The 25,000-nt window shown below is 46.0% G+C and overlaps 2 protein-coding genes across 3 annotated transcripts in view; both read right to left on the minus strand.

Moving 5' to 3' along the window:
• phex (phosphate regulating endopeptidase homolog, X-linked) overlaps positions 1-21,272 on the minus strand; it is a 22,219-nt gene extending 947 nt beyond the window's left edge. Inside the window, 26 exon segments of the mRNA XM_060045692.1 lie at positions 1-534; positions 1,201-1,277; positions 1,711-1,815; positions 2,136-2,201; positions 2,419-2,487; positions 2,490-2,554; positions 2,765-2,806; positions 2,809-2,831; positions 3,227-3,281; positions 4,229-4,287; positions 4,729-4,832; positions 5,213-5,290; positions 5,908-5,978; positions 5,981-6,008; positions 6,608-6,736; positions 7,195-7,288; positions 8,048-8,190; positions 11,665-11,748; positions 12,099-12,215; positions 16,020-16,088; positions 16,651-16,877; positions 17,216-17,299; positions 17,642-17,803; positions 18,931-18,987; positions 20,468-20,491; positions 20,819-21,272. The exon segment at positions 1-534 is cut by the window's left edge and continues 947 nt beyond it. Coding sequence (XP_059901675.1) covers positions 432-534; positions 1,201-1,277; positions 1,711-1,815; positions 2,136-2,201; positions 2,419-2,487; positions 2,490-2,554; positions 2,765-2,806; positions 2,809-2,831; positions 3,227-3,281; positions 4,229-4,287; positions 4,729-4,832; positions 5,213-5,290; positions 5,908-5,978; positions 5,981-6,008; positions 6,608-6,736; positions 7,195-7,288; positions 8,048-8,190; positions 11,665-11,748; positions 12,099-12,215; positions 16,020-16,088; positions 16,651-16,877; positions 17,216-17,299; positions 17,642-17,803; positions 18,931-18,987; positions 20,468-20,491; positions 20,819-20,957 — 2,274 coding nt within the window. The 5' untranslated portion in view covers positions 20,958-21,272 and the 3' untranslated portion in view covers positions 1-431.
• Positions 21,273-22,941: 1,669 nt separating this feature from the next.
• mbtps2 (membrane-bound transcription factor peptidase, site 2) overlaps positions 22,942-25,000 on the minus strand; it is a 14,486-nt gene continuing 12,427 nt past the window's right edge. For both annotated transcript variants that reach the window (XM_060045695.1, XM_060045694.1), the window contains exons 10-11: positions 24,542-24,617; positions 22,942-23,902 (exon numbers count right to left, since the gene is read on the minus strand). In XM_060045695.1, the coding sequence (XP_059901678.1) occupies positions 23,680-23,902; positions 24,542-24,617 (299 nt within the window). In that variant the 3' untranslated portion in view covers positions 22,942-23,679. The remainder of the gene's footprint in view (positions 23,903-24,541; positions 24,618-25,000) is intronic.

Below are 25,000 nucleotides of genomic sequence, written 5' to 3' on the forward strand. Positions count from 1 at the left end.
GTTTTATAATGGCCTTCATACACGGACATCCAAATATTCTTCCTTTGTGCTTTTTTGCATACTGCTTTATCTTATTTTATAGCACATTGATGAGGAAGTGTCAAGAGGCAGAGCTTTTATGGAAAAATAACGCACACCATTGGAACGTTATTGACAGAATCAGGTCAGGTATTCAATAATGCTGTTCTATAATCAGAAACAATTCACCATGTCGGGGGGATACCAAACATCTTTTCAGAACTAGCATAAAAATGTCAGCCGCCAATATCTTTCCTCCCGAACTCCATACCAAAGCGTTGAATAGGAATTAAGACCTGCTACGGTTGGACATGATTTGCAGTTCTGATGGCCCCCGAAGCTGGCCCTCTTCTGTTGGGGCCAACAGCGGTTTAGTGGGGGGGGGTCCATGGGGGGGTTGTGTATTATTTTTTTTACCAAACCCGACAGGACTCTGCACCGCGGTTCATGGGGGACGTGACGGGACAGTTGAAGGCTTTGCGGAACTCCTCAAAGTTGCTCATGGAGCCGATGACCCTGAAGAACACAGCGCCTACTTTCACTTTCACTTTCACAATACGGAGACAGACATTTACACTTAGTCGCAAAACGACTATGTGTAAATGTAAGTATAACAAACAAAGCTACTCATCTGAGAATTGTATGTTTCAAGTCTTTAAATGCTTTTATGAGCACAGTTGTCTCCTTCCGTTCAGTTTAAAAACAGGTACGTATCTGACAACTGAAAGTAACCTCTGTAAAATGAAAACGCCTCAAGAACTCAATTTGTACGTCCGTATTGGCTGGTTTGTTCCACAGGTTTCTATTGGTTGCTTGATATGGCGACCGGAAGAGTATGTAAACACTTGCTAGGTGTGTGTGTGTGCCTGCATGCATGAGCATGTGTGTAAGTTTGTATGTCCATACATTTGTGTGTATGTGTGTGCGTGTCTCTGCCTGTATGAACATACAGGTTTCTGTGTGTGGTTGTACATTCATGTCTGTGTGTTTGTGTGTGTTTTATTGTACATGCGTGTGTGTGTGTGTGTGTGTGTGTGTGTGTGTGTGTGTGTGTGTGTGTGTGTGTGTGTGTGTGTGTGTGTGTGTGTGTGTGTGTGTGTGTGTGTGTGTGTGTGTGTGTGTACATGAATGTGTGTGTGTACATGAATGTGTGTGTGTGCATACGTGTGTGTGTGTGTGTACCTGTATTTTGCAGGGCTGTGGGCTCCAGTCTGAATCAGTTCTCTGGCTGTTTCTGGTCTATAGGCGTAACACCTCACCTGCAACACATCATATTGCTGTGATTCAAATGAAAGAACACTTTAATGATGGACACAATCCACCACTGAATCTCCATCCTGGTATGATATGGCTTCTTACCTCACTAGAGTCTCATCTAGGGTAAGCCATGCTCCAACAAGAATAAGGAGAGCAACGCCGAAGAGCACTCAGACCTAAGGCTAGGCAGAGCTAATGCTAAAGCTAGCGAGCTAGTCACGTGGTTTGGGGGAGTGGCCTATGAGGGAGGCCTGAAGAGGGACGGGATTTCAAAACATAGCTTTACCCTGAATGGCTTCTCCACCTTGCCTATCCTGGCTTCAACAGTATTAGTGCACTGGAGGATGGAGTGCAATAATAGCATGCGTGTACTGTTCGTACTGTATGCATGAATTGATGGTGCGTGTGCGTGTGTGTGTGCGTGCGTGTGCTTACGTGCGAGTAGCTGAGGAAGAACAGCTGGTTGTTGGTCATTCCTACTCCCGGTAGGAGAGGCTCCTCCTTCCCACCTCTGTTCTGATCAAGCCACCTCCGGTAGGCCTGAACACACACACACACACCAATAAATACACAAACAGACATAGACACACATAAATAAATACACACACATGCACTTTGGTCTGACGGTTAACCGCATGATGAACAATCGATGGTTCTCAATTTATCCTGAACAGACACATCACTGATAGTCATCTCTTCACAAAGAAGGCGAGGCAGATAGACTGACAGTGTGGAGAGAGAGAGAGAGAGAGAGAGAGAGAGAGAGAGAGAGAGAGAGAGAGAGAGAGAGAGAGAGAGAGAGAGAGAGAGAGAGAGAGAGAGAGAGAGAGAGAGAGAGAGAGAGAGAGACACACACATACCCTGAAGGCCTCCCGTATTCCACCGTTGTCCGCTATGTTCTCACCCAGGGTCCTCTTTCCCAGCACCTGCCCAATCAAAAACACATTATACACCCCTGCTGTCTTCTGATTGGGTCAAGCCAGCACCATCACCAATTTGAGCCATCGGGTCATTGTCTTCCACAAGAACCAATACCCTCAAGGCAGTTGGAATTTCATGCTTGGTGATTTTTCATTAATAATCTTATTTCGCAGATTATTGTCAAAATGTCGGTTGTGGCCAATGGGGTTGAAGAGCTCTTACGTTATGGTCCGCCTCCTCCGAGTGGTAGTCGTTGTATTGGTTGACGATGCACTGGGACTTCCTCGTTGAAGGCTGTGACGGACCGGTCGTCTGCTCCACCAATGGTCCAGGTTGCCGTTCTTGTCGTACTTGCGTCCTTGTCGCGGAAACAAATCAATTACACACTTTCCATTTCAAATGACAAAAAAGTTTGACGAAAGACCAGATTACTCCATTATACTTGTAGTATCCAGCAGATGCTTTACTCCAAAGCGACCAACGGTAAATTCAGCCACAAGGAACAGTTAGGGATAGAAATTGTGACATGGGGTATTGAACCACACACATCTGTTCGAGGTTAATTTACCGTTGTTGTCGAAGCCGTGGGTTAACTCGTGTCCGACTATCACCCGATGGCCCCGTAACTTAAAGACCTGCGAACAACAATCACTCGTCAGCGGGTCGCTTCAGACTGCCACACCACATTCACATTTTACATTTAGCACACGCTTTTATCCAAAGCGACTTCAAATAAGCACATTTGTCACAAGAAAGAGAAACAATAATATATGGCTGTCGGTACACTATCCCTCGCCCTCCATGAAATGTCGTCCCATTAACCGTATTAAAGGGCTACAAATGCTCCCACCTTTTCCCCAAAAGTCTGCTTTAAAACAAGGAAGAATTTAATTCTATTCCATTTGAACAGCTCTCTAATCGCACAAAACCAACTCGGCGAGGAGGGACTGGAGCTCGATGGAGCTAGCGCTGCGGACCCCCGCGTCTTCCTGTGCTGTGGGAGAGGGTGGGTGGGTTCGTCTGGCCTCACCTTGGGTACTCGTTCCCCCAGAAGAACGGCTTCTGAAGCTCCCCCGCCGGGAACCCTGAATGAGGAGGAGGAAGGATTCAACACACACCACTTTTGATGTTCTTTCATTCCGGGCTCCAACTGGCACGGCAATTGAATAAGTCGAGGCTTGGCAGGGAGACGGGGAAATGTAATTTACATCTTGATTAATCTTTTTCTACCTCTCTTTACCTCGCCATTGCTCTCTCTCTCTCTCTCTCTCTCCTCTCTCTCTCTCTCTCTCTCTCTCTCTCTCTCTCGTCTCTCTCTCTCTCTCTCTCTCTCTCTCTCTCTCTCTCTCTCTCTCTCTCTCTCTCTCTCTCTCTCTCTCTCTCTACTACTCACAATCTCTTCCTTTCTCTCCTTACCCCTCTCCATCTCTCTCCCTTTCTCTCTACCCCTAGAGAGGGGATAGAAATGGATAGGTAGTGAGAGATGGAGGGATGGAGATCCCTCCATCTCTCTCTAACCATCTCCATTTCCATCCCCTTCTCTCCCTCTCCAGCTCTTCCTCTCTCAGTTTCTCTATCCCTCTCTATCTCTCTCTGCCTCTCTCTCCGCCGCACTCTCTCTACTCTATCTCCCTACACATTCCTCTCTCTCTCTCTCTCTCTCTCTCTCTCTCCCTCCCTCTCCCTCCCTCTCTCTCTCTCTCTCCCTCCCTCTCTCCCTCTCTCTCTCCCTCCCTCTCTCCCTCTTTCTCTCTCGCTTGAGACATAGTCAGTTGTTACGTAATCAACTGTTCTATTCTGATTGACACTACAAATAACTAAAAAAGAGTACTATTTATAATACTCTTTAGTTCTATTGGTTTAAGTCAATATCCATGTGTGGTGTGCATCTGCGCGTTAAGATAAAAGTGGTTCTGTGTGCCTTCGAAGCATTTATATTACATTACGTGGGATTAAATGCTTCCCTCAGTGTCTATATGTTTATGTGTTGATATAATATTTATCTATTTATTCATGAAATGGTTTATCTTACTGATTTGATTGGTGGATGAGCTGTAGAAGGCGTTAACCGTTGTCGGACTTGTGTACCACCTGAAAAATCACAAAAATTGACATTGACCACGTTTGAATGTAAACTAACCAATAATCTGATTGTTTCTTCAGAGTTCTCAGCATGCGTTTGTAACAAGGTTAAAAAAAACCGTCAGTGGAAGTAGGGAGAGCAGTAGTTACGCACACGGTTGCTTATAGCCTGACCCAAAACAGAAACAGCCTCATGTTGTTTTAATGGTGAGTGGCGCTCAGAGCATTTGTATTATTTCACACGCTGCATATAGGACTCATGTCTAATTTGAATAGGAAAATGTGAGCTACCAAATGAAAATGTTTCACTCCATATTAAAATGTCATGTCACGTCATTTCATCATTTCAGAAACGACGCGTTACATTTTCATACCCAAACTCGACTCGAGTCCTGTGTGCAGCAGGCGAGAGAGTAGCAGAGGTCAAAGGGTTAAGAGGAGAACACCCACTCGGTGCGCTGAACGCTCTTCCTGAGCCTCCGGATGTCGTCCATCGCGCTGTGGCCAAACACCTGCATGATGTTCCCGTAGTAGTCAGTCTCACTGAAGGACAGCTGGAACACACACACACACATACACACACACACCTCTCATTATTCCATACATGAGTAAAGAGGCAGACAGGCATAAATAGAGATGGACAGACATGAATAAAGAGAAAGAAAGGCATGAACAGAGAGACAGACAGGCATGGATAAAGAGACAGACAAGGAATGAATAGAGAGACAGACAGGCATGAGTAAAGGGACGGACAGGCATAAATACAGAGACAGACAGGAGACAGACAGTAAAGAGACAGACAGGCATGGATACAGAGAAATACAGGCATGAATAGAGACAGACAGGCATGAATAATACAGAGACAGACAGGCATAAATTGAGACAGACAGGAATGAAGGGAGACAGACAGGCATGCAGCCGTATGTGGCCCTACGTGTTTCAGGTCTTCGTTGACGTAGGTGTCGTTCAGGTAGAACTCGGGGTAGCCCACCTTAGCCAGGACTGCATCAGCCTGGACGCGTCAGCCAATCAGACGATAGACAGATGAGTCAGCGTTATAAAAGGCATTAAGAGCATCATCACAGAGTGCCATCAAGGGACCAATATGTAATCACCAGAGTACCCAACAAAGTAGTTATATTTCACTGAAATTTAAAAAAAAACATATTTAGATTGCATTGAACCTCCCTGATTGTTTTGACATTATGAAAGATTGAAAAAACATAAATGACTATCACATAAAGCAATGAAGTCTTGCCTGGTCTACTCCAGGGCTACGGCCCCATCAAGGAGATAATGATATTAATAATGGATTTTATCCCTGCTGTCGGGGGCCCTCATCCGCTAGTCTGTCTGAACGGCGGTTCACTTCCTTCCTGGGGGCCCGACGCTCGCCGAAGGCGGCGAAAGAACGGAGAGGAGCGCTTGTTTTTCACGACGACACCAGCCGGATGATTTTTTACAAAGGGGGTTTTGGGCGGTCATTTCCATGACAAATAAAGTCGGGGGTCTAATTTAGATGTGTGTCATTGTCTTAGAGGGGTCCGGTTCCCTGTCTGTCGGGCCCTTGAGCGGGAAGACTCCGGTGGTGTCTGATGACGTTGAGGTTAAAGGGAGCACAAGCGTTGCCTTTTCCACGGCTCTCTTCTTGGTCGGCTCGTCCATCCAGGAGTTCTCCTTCTCCAGCATGTCGACAAAGGCCAGCGCACCCCCTCCACCAGCTCCTCCATCTGGTGGTGGAGCGCACACACACACACACACACACACACACACACACACACACACACACACACACACACACACGCGCACACACACACACACACACACACACACACACACACACACACACAAATACACACACACACACGCAGACACATACACACAAAGTATTGGATGATGTAGTAAGCTTACAGTATCGGTAAGTGTGGCTTTGAGCGGGAAACACACATGCAAGTATCAACAGAAATCTACAAATAGCATTTCAAGTGGAATTCTAACTAAAGTGGAAGGAGTCTCTGTATGTATGGATGTCTGGTGTCTGTCTTTCTATTTTCCTCGACAACCGTTCATCTGATCGGCTTCACTTGGTGGATGTGTGGCCGAGGGCCCGAGGAAGGAAAGTCTCGAGAGGGAAATCTTCAAGCAGTAGCATTACCGGAGGCCTGTTCCGAAACAGACAGTTTTGAAACGGCACCGCACTGGTGGGAGAGAACACACACACACACACACACACACACACACACACACACACACACACACACACACACACACACACACACACACACACACACACACACACACACACACACACACACACACACACACACACCATTTGTTTCTTGTCTTCTTGGAAGTGTGTGTCGATGAAGAGGCGTCCGGTCGGTAGGAGCAGCAGGTTCCTGATGTAACCGACACACTTGTCCACCTGTGACATCAGCGAGGTGGTCCCCGTGGTAACCTGGTGGGAGAGGAGGAGTTTGATTTGAGCACTGAGATTTGGGTGTGTTCATTGCAAACAGTTTCATACCTTCACTATCCTACTAACTAACTAACTGACTAACTATCTAAAATATCAACCCGCTGTCTACTAACAAACTAATGACTAACTGCCCAACAAACTGACTGACCAAAATACGGAATGACTAACTAACTGACCGACTAATAAACTAACTAAATGATGGCCAGGCTAACTGCCCTTCAAATGACTTACTGACCTACTGGTCAACGTACTTATTAACTGACCGACTAAAAGACAAACTAACTAACTGCCCGCCTAACTGACTAACAGACCAACTGACTAACAGTCTTTGAACTTTGACAGGGCCACCAGCCACCAGGGGCTCTATCAGCTCTAGAAGTGACAGAGTGACCCGACATAACGTCCACAGCATCGCAGAGCTGGTGGGTCCTGCTCACCCGGGCGTAGTCCAGGTACCGGTAGAGGAAGCGCCGGCTCAGGGCGGTTGTCCGGGACAACACAGATCTCCACTGCACATAGTTAGCCACTGTCCTGAGAGAGTGAGAGGCGGAGAGAGATAGAGAGACAAAGAGAGACGGAGAGGAGAGAGAGAGAGGGAGAGATATGGAGAGAGAGACAAAGACAAAGAGAGACAACGATAGAGAGAAAGCAGAGGAAAATACAGACAGAGAGAGAGGTAAAGAAAGACAGAGTGACCAGACAGAGAGTGGGTAATTGATTTAGAGGGACAGAGTGCAGACGAGGGGACAGTGTGTATGTGGGGGAAAGAGAGAAAAAGAAAGAGGAGGGAGGGGCGAGAAAGAGAGAGAGGGAGAGAAAGAAAGCCAAAGACAAATGCAGAGCAAGGGCATCAATTAAATTACAGTACAATCTCAATCTCATTATAAAATATATTAGAATAATTTAATGAGAACTAGAAACCCTGAGGCTGTATGAAGTGATCACGTACGTATCTGTGTGTGTGTCTTTGTGTGTGTGCTTGCGTGCATACGTGTCTATGTGCATTTGTGTTTCTGTGTATAATTGTGAATGTGTGTATTTCTGTGTCATTATGTGTGTGTTTGCACGTGTGCATCATTGTTTGTGTGTGTGTGTGTGTGTGTGTTTATGTGTGTGTGTGTGTGTGTGTGTGTGTGTGTGTGTGTGTGTGTGTGTGTGTGTGTGTGTGTGTGTGTGTGTGTGTGTGTGTGTGAGTCCCTACGTGTGTGCGTGTGTCCCTGTGTGTGTGTGTGTGCATGTGGGCCCCCATGTCCTTAAGTGTGTGTGTGTCCGCGCGTGTGTGTGTGTCACCTTGGGTCGGTTGTGTTGATGAGTTTGAAGAGGTCTTTAAAGTACTGCGGCGCTCTCACGATGACGGGCTCGGAGGGGGAGATGGAGAGGGACGGGTCACCGGCGGACTCCACCACAGCCCGGACGTAGGCCAGCCAGTCAAACTACACAGAGAGAGACGTTACATGACTAGGGAACTATAGAATGAGAGAGAGAGAGAGAGACGTTACATGACTAGGGAAATATAGAATGAGAGAGGGAGAGAGAGAGAGAGGGGGGGGGGGGGGAGAGAGAGAGAGAGAGAGAGAGAGAGAGAGAGAGAGAGAGAGAGAGAGAGAGAGAGAGAGAGAGAGAGAGAGAGAGAGAGAGAGAGAGAGAGAGAGAGAGCCCTCTCACCTCTGACGAGGTCAACAGAATAATAACATCTAACCATGCTCCCCCCTGCCCCCTTGACGCTATCCCCTCCTCTCTCCTCCAGGATGTCTCAAGCGACATCCTGCCATTTCTCACCTCAATTATCAACTCCTCCCTCACTTCAGGCATTGTTCCAGCGTCTTTCAAGACTGCCAGAATAAAGCCTCTCCTCAAAAAAACAACTCTTAATACCATCGACATCAGACCGGTATCTCTTCTTTCATTCCTGTCTAAAACACTGGAACGTGCCGTTGCTAACCAACTGTCCTCCTATCTCTCATCTAACAACCTCCTTGACCCCCACCAGTCAGGTTTCAAGAAGGCACACTCCACCGAGACGGCTCTCCTCGCGGTGACTGAGTCCCTCCGTGCTGCCAGAGCCTCGTCCCTCTCATCGGTTATCATTCTCCTCGACCTGTCCGCAGCATTTGACACAGTGAACCACCAGATCCTCCTTGCCACTCTTGCCGAACTTGGCATCGCTGAATCTGCTCTTCCCTGGTTCACATCCTACCTGACGAACCGCACCTATCAAGTGACATGGAATGGCTCCTTGTCTAAAGCTTGCACGCTTGAAACTGGTGTCCCTCAAGGCTCTGTACTGGGGCCTCTTCTGTTCTCCCTCTATACCAGATCTCTGGGCTCGGTAATTGCATCACACGGCTTTCCCTATCACTGCTATGCTGATGACACTACTACACTATTTCTCTCTTTCCCCTCATCTGATAAAGCCCTGATTGCAACACGCATATCGGAATGTCTGGGGGACGTCAGCACCTGAACAACTGCCCATCACCTGAGGCTTAACCTCAACAAAAACGAGCTCCTCCTAATCCCAGGGAAAGATTGCTCACACATGGACTTACTGGTCACCGTTGAGAACATCACTGTATCTCCTTCTCCAACTGCCAGAAACCTCGGTGTGGTATTGAACAATCAGTTATGCTGCACCGCAAACATCACTGCGGTGGCCCGATCCTGCAGATTTGCACTTTATAACATCCTCAGAATCCGGCCCTTCCTCACAAGGGAAGCAGCTCAGCTTCTAGTCCAATCACTGGTCATCTCCCGCCTCGACTACTGCAACTCACTCCTGGCTGGACTTCCTGCCTCTGCGATTAAACCTTTCCAGCGCATCCAGAATGCGGCAGCACGCCTCGTGTTCAACCTACCGAAGTTCTCCCATGTGACCCCCCTCTTCCAGGACCTCCACAGGCTCCCTGTAGTAGCTTGCATCAAATTTAAGACGATGGTACTGGCATACAAGCTAGTCGATGGAACTGCCCCTGCCTACCTCCAAGCATTGCTAAAGCCACACACCCCAGCTCGATACCCCCGCTCAACTACCTCAGCTGGACGTCTGGTACCGCCATCGCTAAGAGCTAGCAAAGGCCGTTCAGCAAAGTCACAACTTTTCTCGGTTTTGGGACCTCAGTGGTGGAACAATTTATTTGGGATTTAACAAGAAAATGAAACATTCAAAATTAATAAGAAAAACCTTGTTCAAGGAAATGTAACATTCAACATCAATACAACCTCCAGCTTTCCTCTAGAGTGCCCGGTTTGTTTACACAATCTGGGCGCATCTGTCTGCGTCACACAAATACCCGGCGCATTTACTGACGCAAATGACGTTTAGAAATGTTCAGCGTAGTGACCGAATTCTCGTTTGTACGTTCCCTATGTAGTGCACTATATCATGAACACTATAAGGAATAGTGAGTGAGTGAATAGGGAACGATTTCGAACACAGCTCATGTACCACAGCTGTGACCCGGAAATGGTGCAGCGGGGTGTGATGTCATTTCGCCGTGCGAGCAGACCGGTAGGTTTCGAGCCCCTCCCCTCTCCTCTCGCAGCAGTGAGTGAATACGGCAGGTCAGCGCTACATAGTATGTTTTCCCCCGGTGCCAGTTAATTTCAATTACAATTTGCAGGGCTTTTTAAGTTGAAAATAAAGCTACCACAGCGCTTTTAAAAAAAAAAAAAAAATATATATATATATATATATATATATATATATAATTAATTATTAAAATATAATTATCGCCTTTTTATCGGCTACTTGAGACGATCGACGATGGAATCCATCTATCGTCGATAGTCGATATAATCAACTATCGGCCCATCCCTACACCTCGAGACTGCATAGCCAACCTCCCCCTTCTGGCCACCATTGTACACTGTATTCTGTTGTGTTGTATTCTGTTGTATTGTATTGTGTTGTATTGTATTGTATTGTATTGTATTGTATTGTATTGTATTGTATTGTATTGTATTGCATTGCATTGTATTGTATTGTATTATAGTACTGTATTATAGTAACTGTGTAGCAACTGCAGTAGCTGCTATCATTGCTGTAACACAGGGAATTTGTTAGCCTAGCGATTGTTGTACTTGCACTTGGTTCTATGAACAACCTTTCTGTACCGACAGCGATATATTGATGCACTTATGACAAATGTACTTATTGCAAGTCGCTTTGGATAAAAGCGTCTGCTAAATGCCCTAAATGTAAATGTAAAGAGTGGGAGAGAGAGAGAGACGTTACATGACTAGGGAAATATAGAATATGAGAGAGAGAGAGAGAGAGAGAGAGACTCTACATGACTAGGGAAATATAGAATGAGAGAGAGAGAGACAGACACAGAGAGAGAGAGAGAGAGAGAGAGAGAGAGAGAGAGAGAGAGAGAGAGAGAGAGAGAGAGAGAGAGAGAGAGACGTTACATGACTAGGGAAATATAGAATGAGAGAGGGAGACAGAGACAGAGAGAGAGAAGTTACATGACTCGGGAAATATAGACTGAGAGCGAGAGCGAGAGCGAGAGAGAGAGAGAGAGAGAGAGAGAGAGAGAGAGCAAGAGAGGGAGAGAGAGATGGACAGAGCGAGTGAGAGAGGGGGGGGGGGGGTAGAGAGATATTTATCCTTGGTTTTCCAAAGTTAGCACTTGGACGTACCTGTCTAAGCAGACCAGTCTTGGCCAAGATCAGTTTGAGGACAAAAGCAGACACCCAACACATATACTGTGGAACTGTTCCTGAAACAGTCGTTACCACCGTATCAGATCATAGTTATATGTATAAATACATGACTCATAAGTTTATACATTTTGAATGTGCTATGCGTAGGCCTTCTGTGGAATTAGATTGTATAGGAGATCACAGATTCTTCAGTTCAAACAATGTCAGTGAATGTGTGTGTGTGTGTGTCTAGGATACAGTACCTTTGGTATAAGCCGCTGTAGGCGTGACAGAGTGTATTTGTTGTACATGTTCTCACTGGTTCTCTCCTCAAACGGAATCAGCATCTGCACCCACAAAGGATGAAACAACAACATGACGGATAAATACAACTAAACAGACAACAGAAATGAACATCACAGAAAAAACCACAATAGATAGTTAGATAGATAGGTTAATCATATAGTTCAAATAATGTATTCCTCCACTTGTTAACTTCATTCTTATCACCAAATTTGTATTACTTACTAAGTAACTAGATAAATAGCTAACTAACTATCAATCTAACAAACCAAATGGTTGGCTAGCTAGATGACTAGCTTACCAACTGATCAACGCACTTGTATCATTATCCAAACAATTGATAAATATATTCAAATACAATATTGAATAAGGATTTCGTCCATTTTTTCTCCACCTTAGCCAGTTTAATTTCAAAGGCCAGAACTTCCTCCATCTGGACCTGAGCTGCTTTCTGCGGCGCGCCCAGCATCACGGCAATGTCCACCATGAGAGAGAGCAGGGCTGCCCGGTACTAGGGAGAGAGGAGAGGGGTCAGCACCACACATGCCTGAACTGGGCTGTCTTCCAAATCACATTATTTTTCTTGTGTACTAGGGGTAGCTGTACAGCTCCCCCTAGACAAGGCAAGGCAAGGCAACTTTATTTATAAAGCACTTTTCAGACACGACGCAGACCTAAAGTGCTTGACATAGAAACATTGTCACACAATACAATAAAATAAGAAAATAAAATAGATAGGCAAAAGTAAATAAAGGCAAAGTAAGAAAATTCAATGCATTTAAGATTTAGCAGAAAGCTAAAGTAAGTCTTGCAATGTATCTTCTGCTGTGCAGAGGATTGCGGGTTAGTATAGCCAAAAAGCATGCTGGCTAGCATTGTCCATGGCTAGCATACTGCCAAACGCGACGTGATGGGAGTACAACATCCTGTTTTTTTTGTCATACTGCATTTCCCATACGATTTATTGGATATGGCTGTGCAGTCTCATGCCCCAATCCATGCGTTTATGGATAACATAGTATGTCCAGCGTCCACAAGAAAAACAGTGTTTTTATATGTAGGCTATGGGGAACACGAACAGCCGAGATGAAAAGAACAGAGATATCATAAGCTCAATGAGTCCAGTCAGCGTGGTGTTTGATTTATTCAGTGGACACATTGTTGCCACCTGCTGGCCTGGCATGCCTATGTGAGGGTTTTTGTGTTCGTTTTTTGTGTTATATTCTGTGTTATCTGCCTTAGTTTTTGCGTTGGTGTGGACAGGGCCTCAATCTTCTTCTAAGAGCTTTACTGCACCACAAGCATGTGTAGCCCAACGGTAGAAAACACAACACGATGGGAGGAACAGCAAAACAAAGAAACAAGTAGGGGGTAAGGAGGTGGTATGTTTACATTTGGGGTGTAGGTCATGAAGTAGCCTACTAGGATTGCAGCAACAGGTATTTTGATTAAAGACCTTCATACATACATTCCCATTTTCTAGTAGATCATACTGGTAACCACCTAAATGAATTAAACTTAAAAGGTCCCTTCCATTGGTTATTCTTAATGCTTTATTTAATAAAATACCAATCAAGGCAACTCCAAAAGCATCACTAAGAAATATAATACAAACCCTCTGGGGTGAAATAACCTGACATTTTCTCTAATCTGTTAATGTCAGGCTGGATAAATGAAACACTGAGTGGGCGTGGCAGTTTGGCTTGAGTCGTGTGAGATACATACTCACGTTTAGATCAAGGAACAATTCACTCTTTTAAATTTATCATTATACTGAATGGTGGAACTTAAAGGGGACATATTATGAAAGCACTTTTCCTGGGATTTGGGGTGATGTCCGCGCATTTCAGAAGTAGGGATATTCCATACAAAAATAGATGTCTAATATATATCAGTTTGCCATGTGACTACCTGGCAGGGAGTCTGGCCGAGCTCCCGGACTGCCGCCGAAGCACTGGTGTGTAGAGGGAACGAGAAAGTTTCCCCCAGTCCAACAGGGATAGAGAACGATCCCCCCAGTCAGACAGACAGAAAGAACCTCGACCATGCCACAACTGCGGACAAATTGGACACTGGCAGAGAGAATGTAAAGCCCCTCGAAAGATGTACCGTGACCGCTCCAACGAGAGAGTAGGGGAAGAAAACCGCTCAGACAAAATGAAGGAACTATGTAAGAAATTACAATGGCAGAGTGCTGAAGAACTCAGCCGCATATGCGATTCAATGACACCACAATGACCAACAATAACACCAACTTGGAATGACACTCATGAGATTTGGCACGCAAACTAACCGATACGGGGTGAAGAGTAGGGAGTGTTTGAGTGTTTGTTATTTTCATTCCTTTATTTTCACGAGAGGTTAGTCTTCGAAAGATGCGAGGACTTTTGTCACCTTTGTCGCCTGTCTAATTGAGAATTCATGTTGGTTCCTTCTTGACACAACTGCTCAGCTTTAGAACATTTGTTTGTTTTGTTTTATTTTTGAACAAAGGTTCACTCATTCATTCATTCACACAAGGTTTATTGAGAACTATGATGACTGATTACTGATTACTGATATAACCATTTTCGAATCAAGCGATTTATTTTTGTAATGTTTGAGGCTGTGACAATGCCTCCCCCATGACTGATACTGCACTTTTTCTTTGTTTCATGTTTCATCGTACCTGGGAGATCCAGGAGACACGGACACTTGTTGAGTCCTTGGGATGAGTCCTTGAACTGAACTGTGTCTGTGTTTGTCCTGACGCCCTACTACGAACTTTCATCCTCATCCCCCATCACACCTGCGGTGGCCATCAACTGGAAAAGAACTCTGTTGCAACTGCTACTCAAAACCAACTGAGTCATGCAGTATTGTCTGTGATGTTGTTGTGCCAAGCAGAGGGAGGTGTCTGGACAGTCGACTTTCTTGATTCTTTACATTTTTTATGTTTTGGTTTAATCATGAGTAACCTAATGAGTTTGTTATTTTCTTTATTATAGTGGCCTACACCTGGTTTACTTGTGTATGATTTGAATTTACTTGTCTATTGCCTTTTATGCTTTCTTTCATTGATTTAGTTAATTGTTAATGGTTTACCAGTAGATACACTGAATTCTCATTTTTTGGGTGATCTTTAAACTACGTTTAGTATCAAGAGGGAGGAATGTAGAATGTTGGTGTATTTTAGTGTCTCTCTTTTGTTCACATTTCTAGTCTAGGAACAGGCCAGGGCCTCTCATACTGATGCAAGGAGTTATCCCCAACATTCTGCCATTGTTATGTCTCAACAAGGTTGAACCGACCTGGTCCTCCGGGACATAGCCAGGGCCAGATACCTTATCAGTGCTGAGAGTGCGTCTGTTTTCGTGTTATTCATGTATCCCCTTTTTGTATAATACTCGCCCCAACCCTTTGGTTCGACGAGAAGAGGGTTCGACAGCCAAGGAACAAGTCATCGACCACCGGGTCCACTATAGATTATTCAACCGAAGTCTGTATCTCGCTGTATTACATCCTGGAATAAACCATCTATTCAACCCTCTAATCCAACCTGTCAAGCTGCTTTGATTTCGACTTCAAGAATTACTACTACGACTGAAAATACACAACGCAGAGTCTGTCCGAACAGTTTAGAAATAAGCTGAAATCTAACAGGCGGCAGTCCGGGAGCTCCGGCGGGGGGAGCTCGGTGGCAGTCCGGCAGCTCAGCTCCGGGAGTACAATCCCTTTCTCCTCCATGTCGTTGTTCAATATGGACTTCAGAGAGTCAAGGCCAAAATTCCTTATCAACCATGGCCGAGATAACCCCCACTACGAGTCTTTACTTGTTGTTGAAGCACCAGAGACGTCAGACGCAGTCTGTATGATTCATAATATCATCCGAGGCGCACATAGCTTTTGGCCGTGATATTAGATATAATATTATACAAATACCTATATAAATATTATATTATTATTATTATATTATATTATATGATATTATATAGATATAGAGCTCTAGGAGTCCGCAAACTGCAACAATCCCTTCTCCTCCTCCATGCTGTGGTTCACTCTGACAGCTCATTGGTCAATGGGCAGCAGCTCATTTGCATTACAGCTAGAGACACCAGAAACAACACATTCTGAAGGGACTGAAACAGAGGAAAATAGCGTGTTCTTTTTCAAAAACATGTTTTCTTGAACTCATATACTATGTTTAATTGTTGGGAAAACACCATAATATGTCTCCTTTAAACAATTGAAAAAAGATTCCACAGAAGCTAGTAAAGCTACTCCTTCTCGTGTGTGGGTGGGTGTGTGTATGTGTGTGTGTGGGTGGAGGACTCACAGCCTTGGCGGAGGTGGTGTTGGAGGTGTAGTCCTCTTTGGAGGGCAGGGTCAGGAGCTCCTGGTCCAGCTGTGGAGGGGGAGGGGGAGGGAGAGGGAGGAGGGTTTGCCACCCGTTCAGTTTACATAGGCCCATGTGTTCCCTCTAACCTTCACACACACACACACACACTTACGTACATACACAAACACACACACACCCACACATACGCACAAACACACACACACACATACACATATATCTCTTAGTCACACACACACACACACACACACACACACATATCTCTTAGTCACACACACACACACACCCACACACACACACACACACACACATATATATATCTCACGAATATAAGTCACACACACATTCATCACACATTCATACACAAACACACACACAGATACATACAAACACATACGCATCTATCTCGTAGTCACACACACACATTTGTGTACGACAGACACACACACACACGCATACTGATCCAAATGCATGCACACACACACACTTATACATTCGTGTGCGCACAGACACACACACACACACACACACACACACACACACACACACACACACACAGATACACATGCAGACAAACACACGCACACACTCTGTGAAATGTCAAACACACCTTGAGGATATGATGGGTGGAGTTCTTGTCATCGGGGGCGACGGACAGGCGAATCAGGATGTTCTTGCTGTGCTGGGCCCTGATGGCGGACAGCGTCTTCTGAAGGTCCCATTGCCCCGGCAACCACTGCCAGTCCCCCAACAGCCCCTCCCCCACCACCGGCCAGCGGAACTCTGGCTGTCGGAGCGTCTTTAGCAGGGGCCGGGAGTCCAACTGCTCTAGTTTCGCTGCACACGCGCGAGCGCGCACACACACACACACACACACACACACACACACACACACACACACACACACACACACACACACACACACACACACACACACACACACACACACACACACACACACACACACACACACAGTTAAATGAAGATCCTCTCTATTTTCTTTTAGAGGTGTATGTGTGTGTGTCTGTATGTGGGCAGATACACATGCATTAAAGTGTTTGTTTGCGTTGATGAGTGTCTGCTTTTCCAGATAAGTTCGTAACCGCGTACAAGTGTGAGCATGTGTATTACTATGTGTGTGTGTGTGTGTGCGTGTGCGTGTGCGTGTGACTCACTCTCGTCAATGCAGGAGCGGTAGAGCACCTTCGCCTTGGTCACCGCCTCCAGCTCACCGGGGCTGGACGGCGCTTTCAGCAGATCTGTGGACAGGAAGTAGCAGGTTATAGCTGACCTCTGACCTCTCAGTTACAACTCACAGAGTTGAAGTAGATCAAATAGTCCAACACCCGAGGTGTCCGAACACGAAAGGTCTCGGGTTAAATCCTTGTCATCTTAGAACCTTGCCTCTTCTCGTTAATAGCTACTTTTATATTCCCTGCAGCGTTCGTTGTTCGGGGTAAACCGGTTTCCGGAAGGCCTCAGAATTTAGGAGGCCGCCATGACATTTCTTTACATTTCAGGATGTCTCCCAGCGGATTCATATGTTACGATACGCAACTTGCCTTTACGTCTCACAACAGTGAACACACGCGCACGCGCACCTTTGAGTCTGTTGTTGACGTGCTGCCGCAGCCAGGAGTAGATCCCGAAGGAGTTGGAGGTCTCTGGGATGGGGTGCTCCCTCAGCCAGCCCCCGCAGCCAAACGAGTAGAAGTCCTCACACGGGTCCACCGAGCGGTCCATCTTCCTCAGGATGGAGCCCGCTGGGGGGGGGGGGGGGGGGGGGGGTGGTAGGAATATAAGGATGCACCCTGAAGTGTTTCGGTGTGCCAACGAGTCGCAGCAAAAGATTCATAACTAAACTGTCATCAGTTCATCTTTTCATATTCATTGTTCTTGAAGATACTAGCGACATTGTTTTATGATTGTGTGCTCCAACGACCCAAACTATTTATTGCTTATCAATTATTAGCATTTCTTTTTATTAGCCTCAATAGTAAATAAAATCTCTCACAAATCATGAATAATACAAAATGAGAACCACGTCCGGAAAGGCTTTACGTGTTTGTTAAATTGACAACTCCTACTTAGGTGTGACACTCTGCTGCCAACAAGATACCGGTTCAGAACGGGGATATGTTCTGTGCCCCACAGGGCCGAGGCGAGGGAACATTGCTCTCTTGTCTTTGTGACGAGCACAGCTAGTCTTAATCATGGAAACAGGAACAGACCGCATTATAAGTACAGCGCACGATAAAGACAGAGCACGATAAAGAGAGCGGATGGGACGTCGTCTTATGAATGCTTGTCTCTTTATATTGTACTGTGAGCCGGCTGTGGGTGTTAAAGGCGATGACGTGTGTGGGAGAAGAGGAGAGGTGGGGAGGTGGAGTTTGATGGCAAAATCAAAGCGGTAGATTAGCCCTCCGGGTCTGGTTTACGTCAGTTCAATAAAAGCTTAGAAAGCAGCGTTGGGCGATAACTCAGATAATCGGTGGCTCGGTCTCCGGTAACTCTGTCTCATTGTGTGGGCTGGCTTGGCATCGGGGCTTTTAAACACATTAATGAATCACTGTTTCTTTGATAAATATTTATCTTCCTCCCCACTCCAAAATGTTTCTTTGCTATTCCTGGCTTCTGTCTTCTCTATGTTTTTATGGGCCTTTATGAAGGTTAGCGTGTGTGTCTAACCCTACCAACAAATCGTTACATGTGATATGTCCTGGTATATTTCCTCCGGAAACATAAATGTCATCATAAATGGCCCATCAGAGCTCTGACACGTAACAGCTGACACACACACGCAACCACACACACACACACACACACACACACACACACACACACACACACACACACACACACACACACACACACACACGTTCCTTACCTGCCTCGATGCATTCCTTTGTCAGACAGAACTCCTGATCCTCACTTTTTTGAGCCACTGTAGAGAAAACAACAAGAGAGGGACAAAGATTACTTGAAATAAACCCTTTTGGTTCAGCACAACACCCACTGTGTTCTTTATCATCTTCTCATGTAACATCTGTCAAGTCTCACATTCACGCACGCACGCAGGCACGCACGCAGGCACGCATGCACGTAGGAACACACACATGCACGCACATACAAAGGAACACTTGCATGCGGGAACGCACTAATGCACGCAGGAACGCACACATGCACGCACCCATGCACGTTCACACGCACACACGCACACATGCACACCATTCGACTGATTTAAACCAAACATGGTTAAAAAGGGGTCCTTCCCACTGACATTTTGAGCACGTCACGGCTCACTTCACGTCTCCCCTTGGGTTTAGCGTGAAGCGGAACGGCACCAGCACCGCCCAGAGTCGCCTGGTGACATGCGGTACGCTGTGTGTTTATGTGTGCTCGTCAGAGGAGGAACCCCAGGCTGGGAGGAGGCCGGTCTAGAAACCAGTCTGCCCCTCCATTCTGAACACGTGAGAGGCACTTCAATGAGCCAGTCAGCACCACAGCCAGCCTCTCGCTGGGAGGGGCAGGGAGGAGATGGTGGTTAAGTAGTGAACAACTGTAGTATGGTATAAATATAGTGTATAGTGTCTATACATAGCAGTCAGCCAGACAGACCTCAACATATAGAAGCACTTACATACACACCAACGTATCATCAAGGACACACACATTCTCCCTCTGCCAATGGGTTGACTGTAAGGCTGTTGCAGAACAGCCTTACAGTCCACTGACCTGAATTGATCACTTCGCAAACCCCCCTCACGCACACACACATACAAACTGCTTGCTTGCTTGAACAGCGTAGCAAAAGTAAGAGTAGTAATAAATCTAAATTTATTAAGGAACTGTGTGTGTGTGTGTGTGTGTGTGTGTGTGTGTGTGTGTGTGTCTTTGTTTGTGTATATATATATATATATATATATATATACACACACATTACACATTCACACACACATACAGTATTCATATATAATTACGCCACAGACCAACCACAAAAAATGTGGCCGCCCCTTAATTACCAGAAACAATACTTTTTCCATCCCATAATACATCCAAGAAGCAGGAAGGGGTGAACAAACACACCCACCCATACCCTCTCAACTGAACCGTCACAAACACACATACCGTCCTCTCATGTCCTCAGTAAACAGGAAACACACAAACATACACACACACACAGACACACCCACACACACACACACACACACTTGTCGGACAAGAGGAGCCAAATCAAAATACTGCCTTCCCTGCAGTCCCTCAGGTCTGTTGCTCATTGCGCCGTGTATTGTCGCTCACATTCACCCTGACCACACGTCACGCACACCGAGATGATGAAACCTTAAACCGGACCCCCAAAATAGTCTGCCACCACGCAGCTTCCATGCTACACCACACAGTGCCTGGCCGACCGGCAACCTCACCACTTTGTGTACACAAGCCAGCGTCTATGGGTGAAAGAGAGAGTAAGTGAGCATGTGTGTGCGTGTGTGCGTGTGTGTGTGTGTGTGTGAGAGCATATGTGTGCGTGTGTGAGCATGTGTATGTCTGTGTCCTGGCGGAGCTATTTAAAGGCCGGTGTGTATGCTATAATCTACGGTGTTCTGTGTACACTCTCATCATGGGCTTCCATGGAATTCCCTGCAAATGACAACGTTTGGCACAGGAGGAAGGCTTGAGGAGCTGTCTCTGTGTGGGACTCTGTGTGTGGGAATGGGTGTGTGTGTGTGTGTGTGTGTGTGTGTGTGTGTGTGTGTGTGTGTGTGTGTGCTTACCCAGTATGAGTGCGAGCAGCAGGACGCAGCACAGACACACACTCACGGCCAGCGCAGCCTTCAGCAGACGGCCGTTGCTTTTGAGCAGTTGAACATTTCGGCTGTCCAGCGGCTCCGACTCCATGGTTGTATGTACCATGCTCTCTCACATACACACACACACACACACGTGCTACACTAAGACACACACACACACTATCCTGGCGTACACACTTCACTACGCTGACTACACTAGCCCACAGAGTAAGAGTCAACCACTAGGTCACTGAAGTCCCACTTTCCCCTTCTTTCCAAACTCCTACCTGTCCTTCCCTCCTTCCTTCCCTTCTCTCTGCCTGTGTTTCAAGGGTCTTTCTCTGTCTCGGTCTCTCTGAGGTCTACTCTAACTTCTCTCTGACTCACCCACTTTCAAACCATCCCTCTCGTTGCCGTCACTCCTCTTTGCGATCCCTCCCTCCCAGCCCTCAGAGAGAAGGCAACAGGGAACAGGGAGCCAGGCTTTCAGATAATCACCTGATGGGCGTTTATTGTAGTGTTTTATGGTCAGTGTTGGGCAGACACCTGTTGTTGTTTCAGACAGCCGTGGTTGCCCACCAGTGTGCTAGTGTTGGTGTCTGCCGGTGGGGCCGCTTTGAAGCAAATGTATTAATTGCTTGGTAATTCTAGGGAGAGCACAGCCACAGTGTGTGTGTGCGCGCGTGTGTGTTTGTGTATTGATGTGTATGTGTGCGTGTCTAATCTTATGTTCAGAACACAGGGGTGCTCTGCTTTGGACATTTATCAGATTAAAAAGGGCCACCAGAGCAGAAGTAAATGGAACAGGATGGCCCACGAGGAACACGGACAGGCCGCTGATGGCCATGACTCATTAATCCAGCAGTAATGACATTGTGAGGTCTGGTTAAAACACATGAGCGTCTCCCGCCCGTCCCAAACCTCCCTCAGCTTTGGTCATGTAAATGTACGTTTTCCATTCCAGTAAAGCCCTTTGAGAGAGAGAAAGAGAAAGAGAAAGAGAAAGAGAAAGAGAAAGAGAAAGAGAGAGGCAGAGAGAGAGAGAGAGAGCGAGATGGACAGAGCGAGTGAGAGAGATATTTATCCTTGGTTTTCCAACGAGAGAGAGACAGACAGACATTTTTGTTATTTATTGCTATTCATCTTTGCGTCCTGTGTTGTAATATATACTACTTTCTGTGCTTTGGCAATTTAAAGGAAAGTTTTCAATTACAGTAAAGCCCTTTGAATGAGAGAGAGGCTGACTTCCAGTGCAGCCCAGGGTTGCTCTTTAACCTCCTACTGTGCGGGGAGAATTTCCCCACACACTCAGCACTGTATGTGATGGTTAGACCACAGTGTCCTTATATAGACTTCACTTCCTGCACTCCAAGAACAAAAAAAGACGGAAACATAAACAGCCATTAATCACAGAGCCCCACCGCCCACAACGCTATCGTTCCTAGCCGTCGGTTCTCAACAATGCATTACGGTTCTAAGGTAAACCGGCCTGATTGAGCTCCGGTCCAGGTAATGGGGGTTACCGGTCTGAGTACCATTTCTAGTCCCATTTGAAGCCTTTTATTGATACCGTTTTAGGTTCAAGTCCCTGCTAATCCAAATCGGTTATTTAAAATCAGGTTAGTTATAGTCTTGTTGGCCCTAGCGGGAATAATCTGTGATTTCATTGTTTTCAGGTCAACCTGGAAAATCTCTGAGCGATTATAGTCGTTATAACGCAACACTTGATCATAGTCCATAACAAAGGCTTTTTCTTCTATTAATTATTTTCCAACAATCACACTAATTGGGTTTCAGTGGAAAAATATGAGGGAATAATCTTCCCCTCACAATGCGCAAATATCTTTACCATCCTCTTCCTCATATTCTGTTTATAATTCCCTTGTCATCAGGCACGCTGCTGATTAGTGTGCACGGCGTGCGTGCGTACGCGTTAGTGCATGCAAAAACAGTCAAACACATTTTCATACATTCTCACACAAGCACACGTTGCACATTGACAATCCCACATCGGGGAGGGTGTGTGTGTGTGGGAGGGAACACCCGTAGACCACCGCTAAGGCTGACCCTTACCGAGTTAGGAACAAAGACGGACTCAGACGTGGACAAGCGGTTCCATCTGGTGGGAGGCCCTGGGATGCGTTTATTGGCATGACTAGATCAGACTTAGGACAAAAAGGAATGTTCTCAACAAAGGATCAATGTCGAAGTCTTTCTTGATTCCAACGATATTGAGATTCGAAGTCAACTTGATGAATATGCAGATTCTGGTTTACGGTAGCACTAACATATTTTCGCCATCCACAAGTAAAATCCTTGGTACAGTGGCAAAATTAAAACCCTCATTCAAATATATACAAATATAACAATTTCACACGGACTCTGCAGTTCTTGTAAACAGTCCTTAATAGGAGTTGACTTTAAGTATGGCTGCATATTGAAGAGTATGTGCATACAACGGGATTGTGTACGTGTGTTTATGTGTGTGTGTGTGTGTGCCTTGTAGGTGTGTGTGCATGTAAATGTGTGCGTGTGTACACTTTTGTGTGTGTGGGTGTGTGCGAGTGAGTGTAAATATGTGTGTGTGCCTGTGTTTATGTGCATGTGTGTGTGTGTGTGTGTGTGTGCGTGAAATCAAAGCTCTTAGTAAATATTTTTTTTAATTTTATTTTTTTTCTTGGAAGTGAAAACCACAAAAGGCAGAAGGCAGTGGGAGCGCGCTGGGAGAGGTGCCGGGTGGATGGGAAACGTAGTCCTAGATCGCAACTTGACAGTCAAACAGTCCCCACAGAACTACAGATCCACTCTTAGGGGCGGGGCTTGGGGCGGGGGAAAGGGGGCGTGGACTAGCGGGCGGTGACCATCCACAGACCCAGCGCCACGTTGGCCGCCAGCAGCGCGCTGCCGCCCAGCAGCAGGAAGAAGCCAATCAGCTCGCGGCGCTGGCGATCCGTTACCACGGAGACCAGCGTGGCCTCCAGCAGGGCGTTGAGCATCCACTGGCCGTCGAGCGCGAAGCACGGCACCGAGTTGACCACGGCCAGGGCGCCGGAGAGGGACACCACGTATCTGACGGGGGCACCGGGGTTAAGGGCCGGTGGGGGGGACGCTCTGAACGGATACGCGACGCAAAGTACGCGAGTTAATCAGCAGGTTCAGACATAATGAGATCGTACTAATGTGGCTGTTCTAAACTCTACACGAGACGCAAATATACAACTTTATATTTATATATATGTAAATACCTACCCGCGTAAATCCTATCCGACACTTGTCAAGTGAAACGAATATCGTGTCATCCAACATCATTGAATCCAAACTGATTTAATATATTCAATCCTAACCGAGTCTCACAGATAGGATTTGAGATGAAGACCTCAGTCTGATGGCAGGGGAGCTCTGATCAGCTCGGGCATTTCACTTTCTTTCAATTCATTGCGGTAGTAAATTTAAAAAGGGTTAAAAAAAGAGGTTCAAAATCCACAGCATGCAGACTGGCCACTGTATAAATACTTACATTTTGTGCCAAGAAGTTCTGCTATAACACATAAGGACCGCTGGATCAGAAGCTCTGCTATAATGCATTAGGACTGATGGATCTGAGATGACTCCAAACCTAACATAATCTAATCCAATAATCTAATCTTTATGGATCTCATCTAAACATAACCTCATCAAGCTAACCTCACCACCTCCAGGGAAGGATACTTGCAGAAGGTCTCCAGGAAGACGGGCAGATCCAGGTGGAGGAAGGTGAAGCGAGGGACAAAGTTGGTCAAGCTCACTGCAACACAACGCAACACAACACAACAACAAGTCAACACACACAATAAAACTCACTCTACACAACACAGCAGGGCAGGGCAGGTCATCAGAAAGCAATTAGGGCTCAAACCAGACGCCTGGCAGACTGGGTCCTCCTTTTTTTTTTTTTTTTATACTGAAGAAAATTCAGTATAAATTAATAATATAATTATAATTAAGAAAATAAAAATGTAATGATAATAGATAGATATAATAATAGATAGGCTACCTAATAAACCGTTGGAACACACAAGACCGGTAACCATAGCAACGCCGGTAAACAAACCCCGCGAAGCCTAATCCCTACGAGAGCTCCCCGCGCTACGGCCATCCGGAGGCGCACAGAGCTTTTGGCCGTGATAT

The sequence above is a fragment of the Gadus macrocephalus genome, chromosome 23 (genome assembly GCF_031168955.1).
Source record: "Gadus macrocephalus chromosome 23, ASM3116895v1".
Classification (NCBI taxonomy): Eukaryota; Metazoa; Chordata; class Actinopteri; order Gadiformes; family Gadidae; genus Gadus; species Gadus macrocephalus.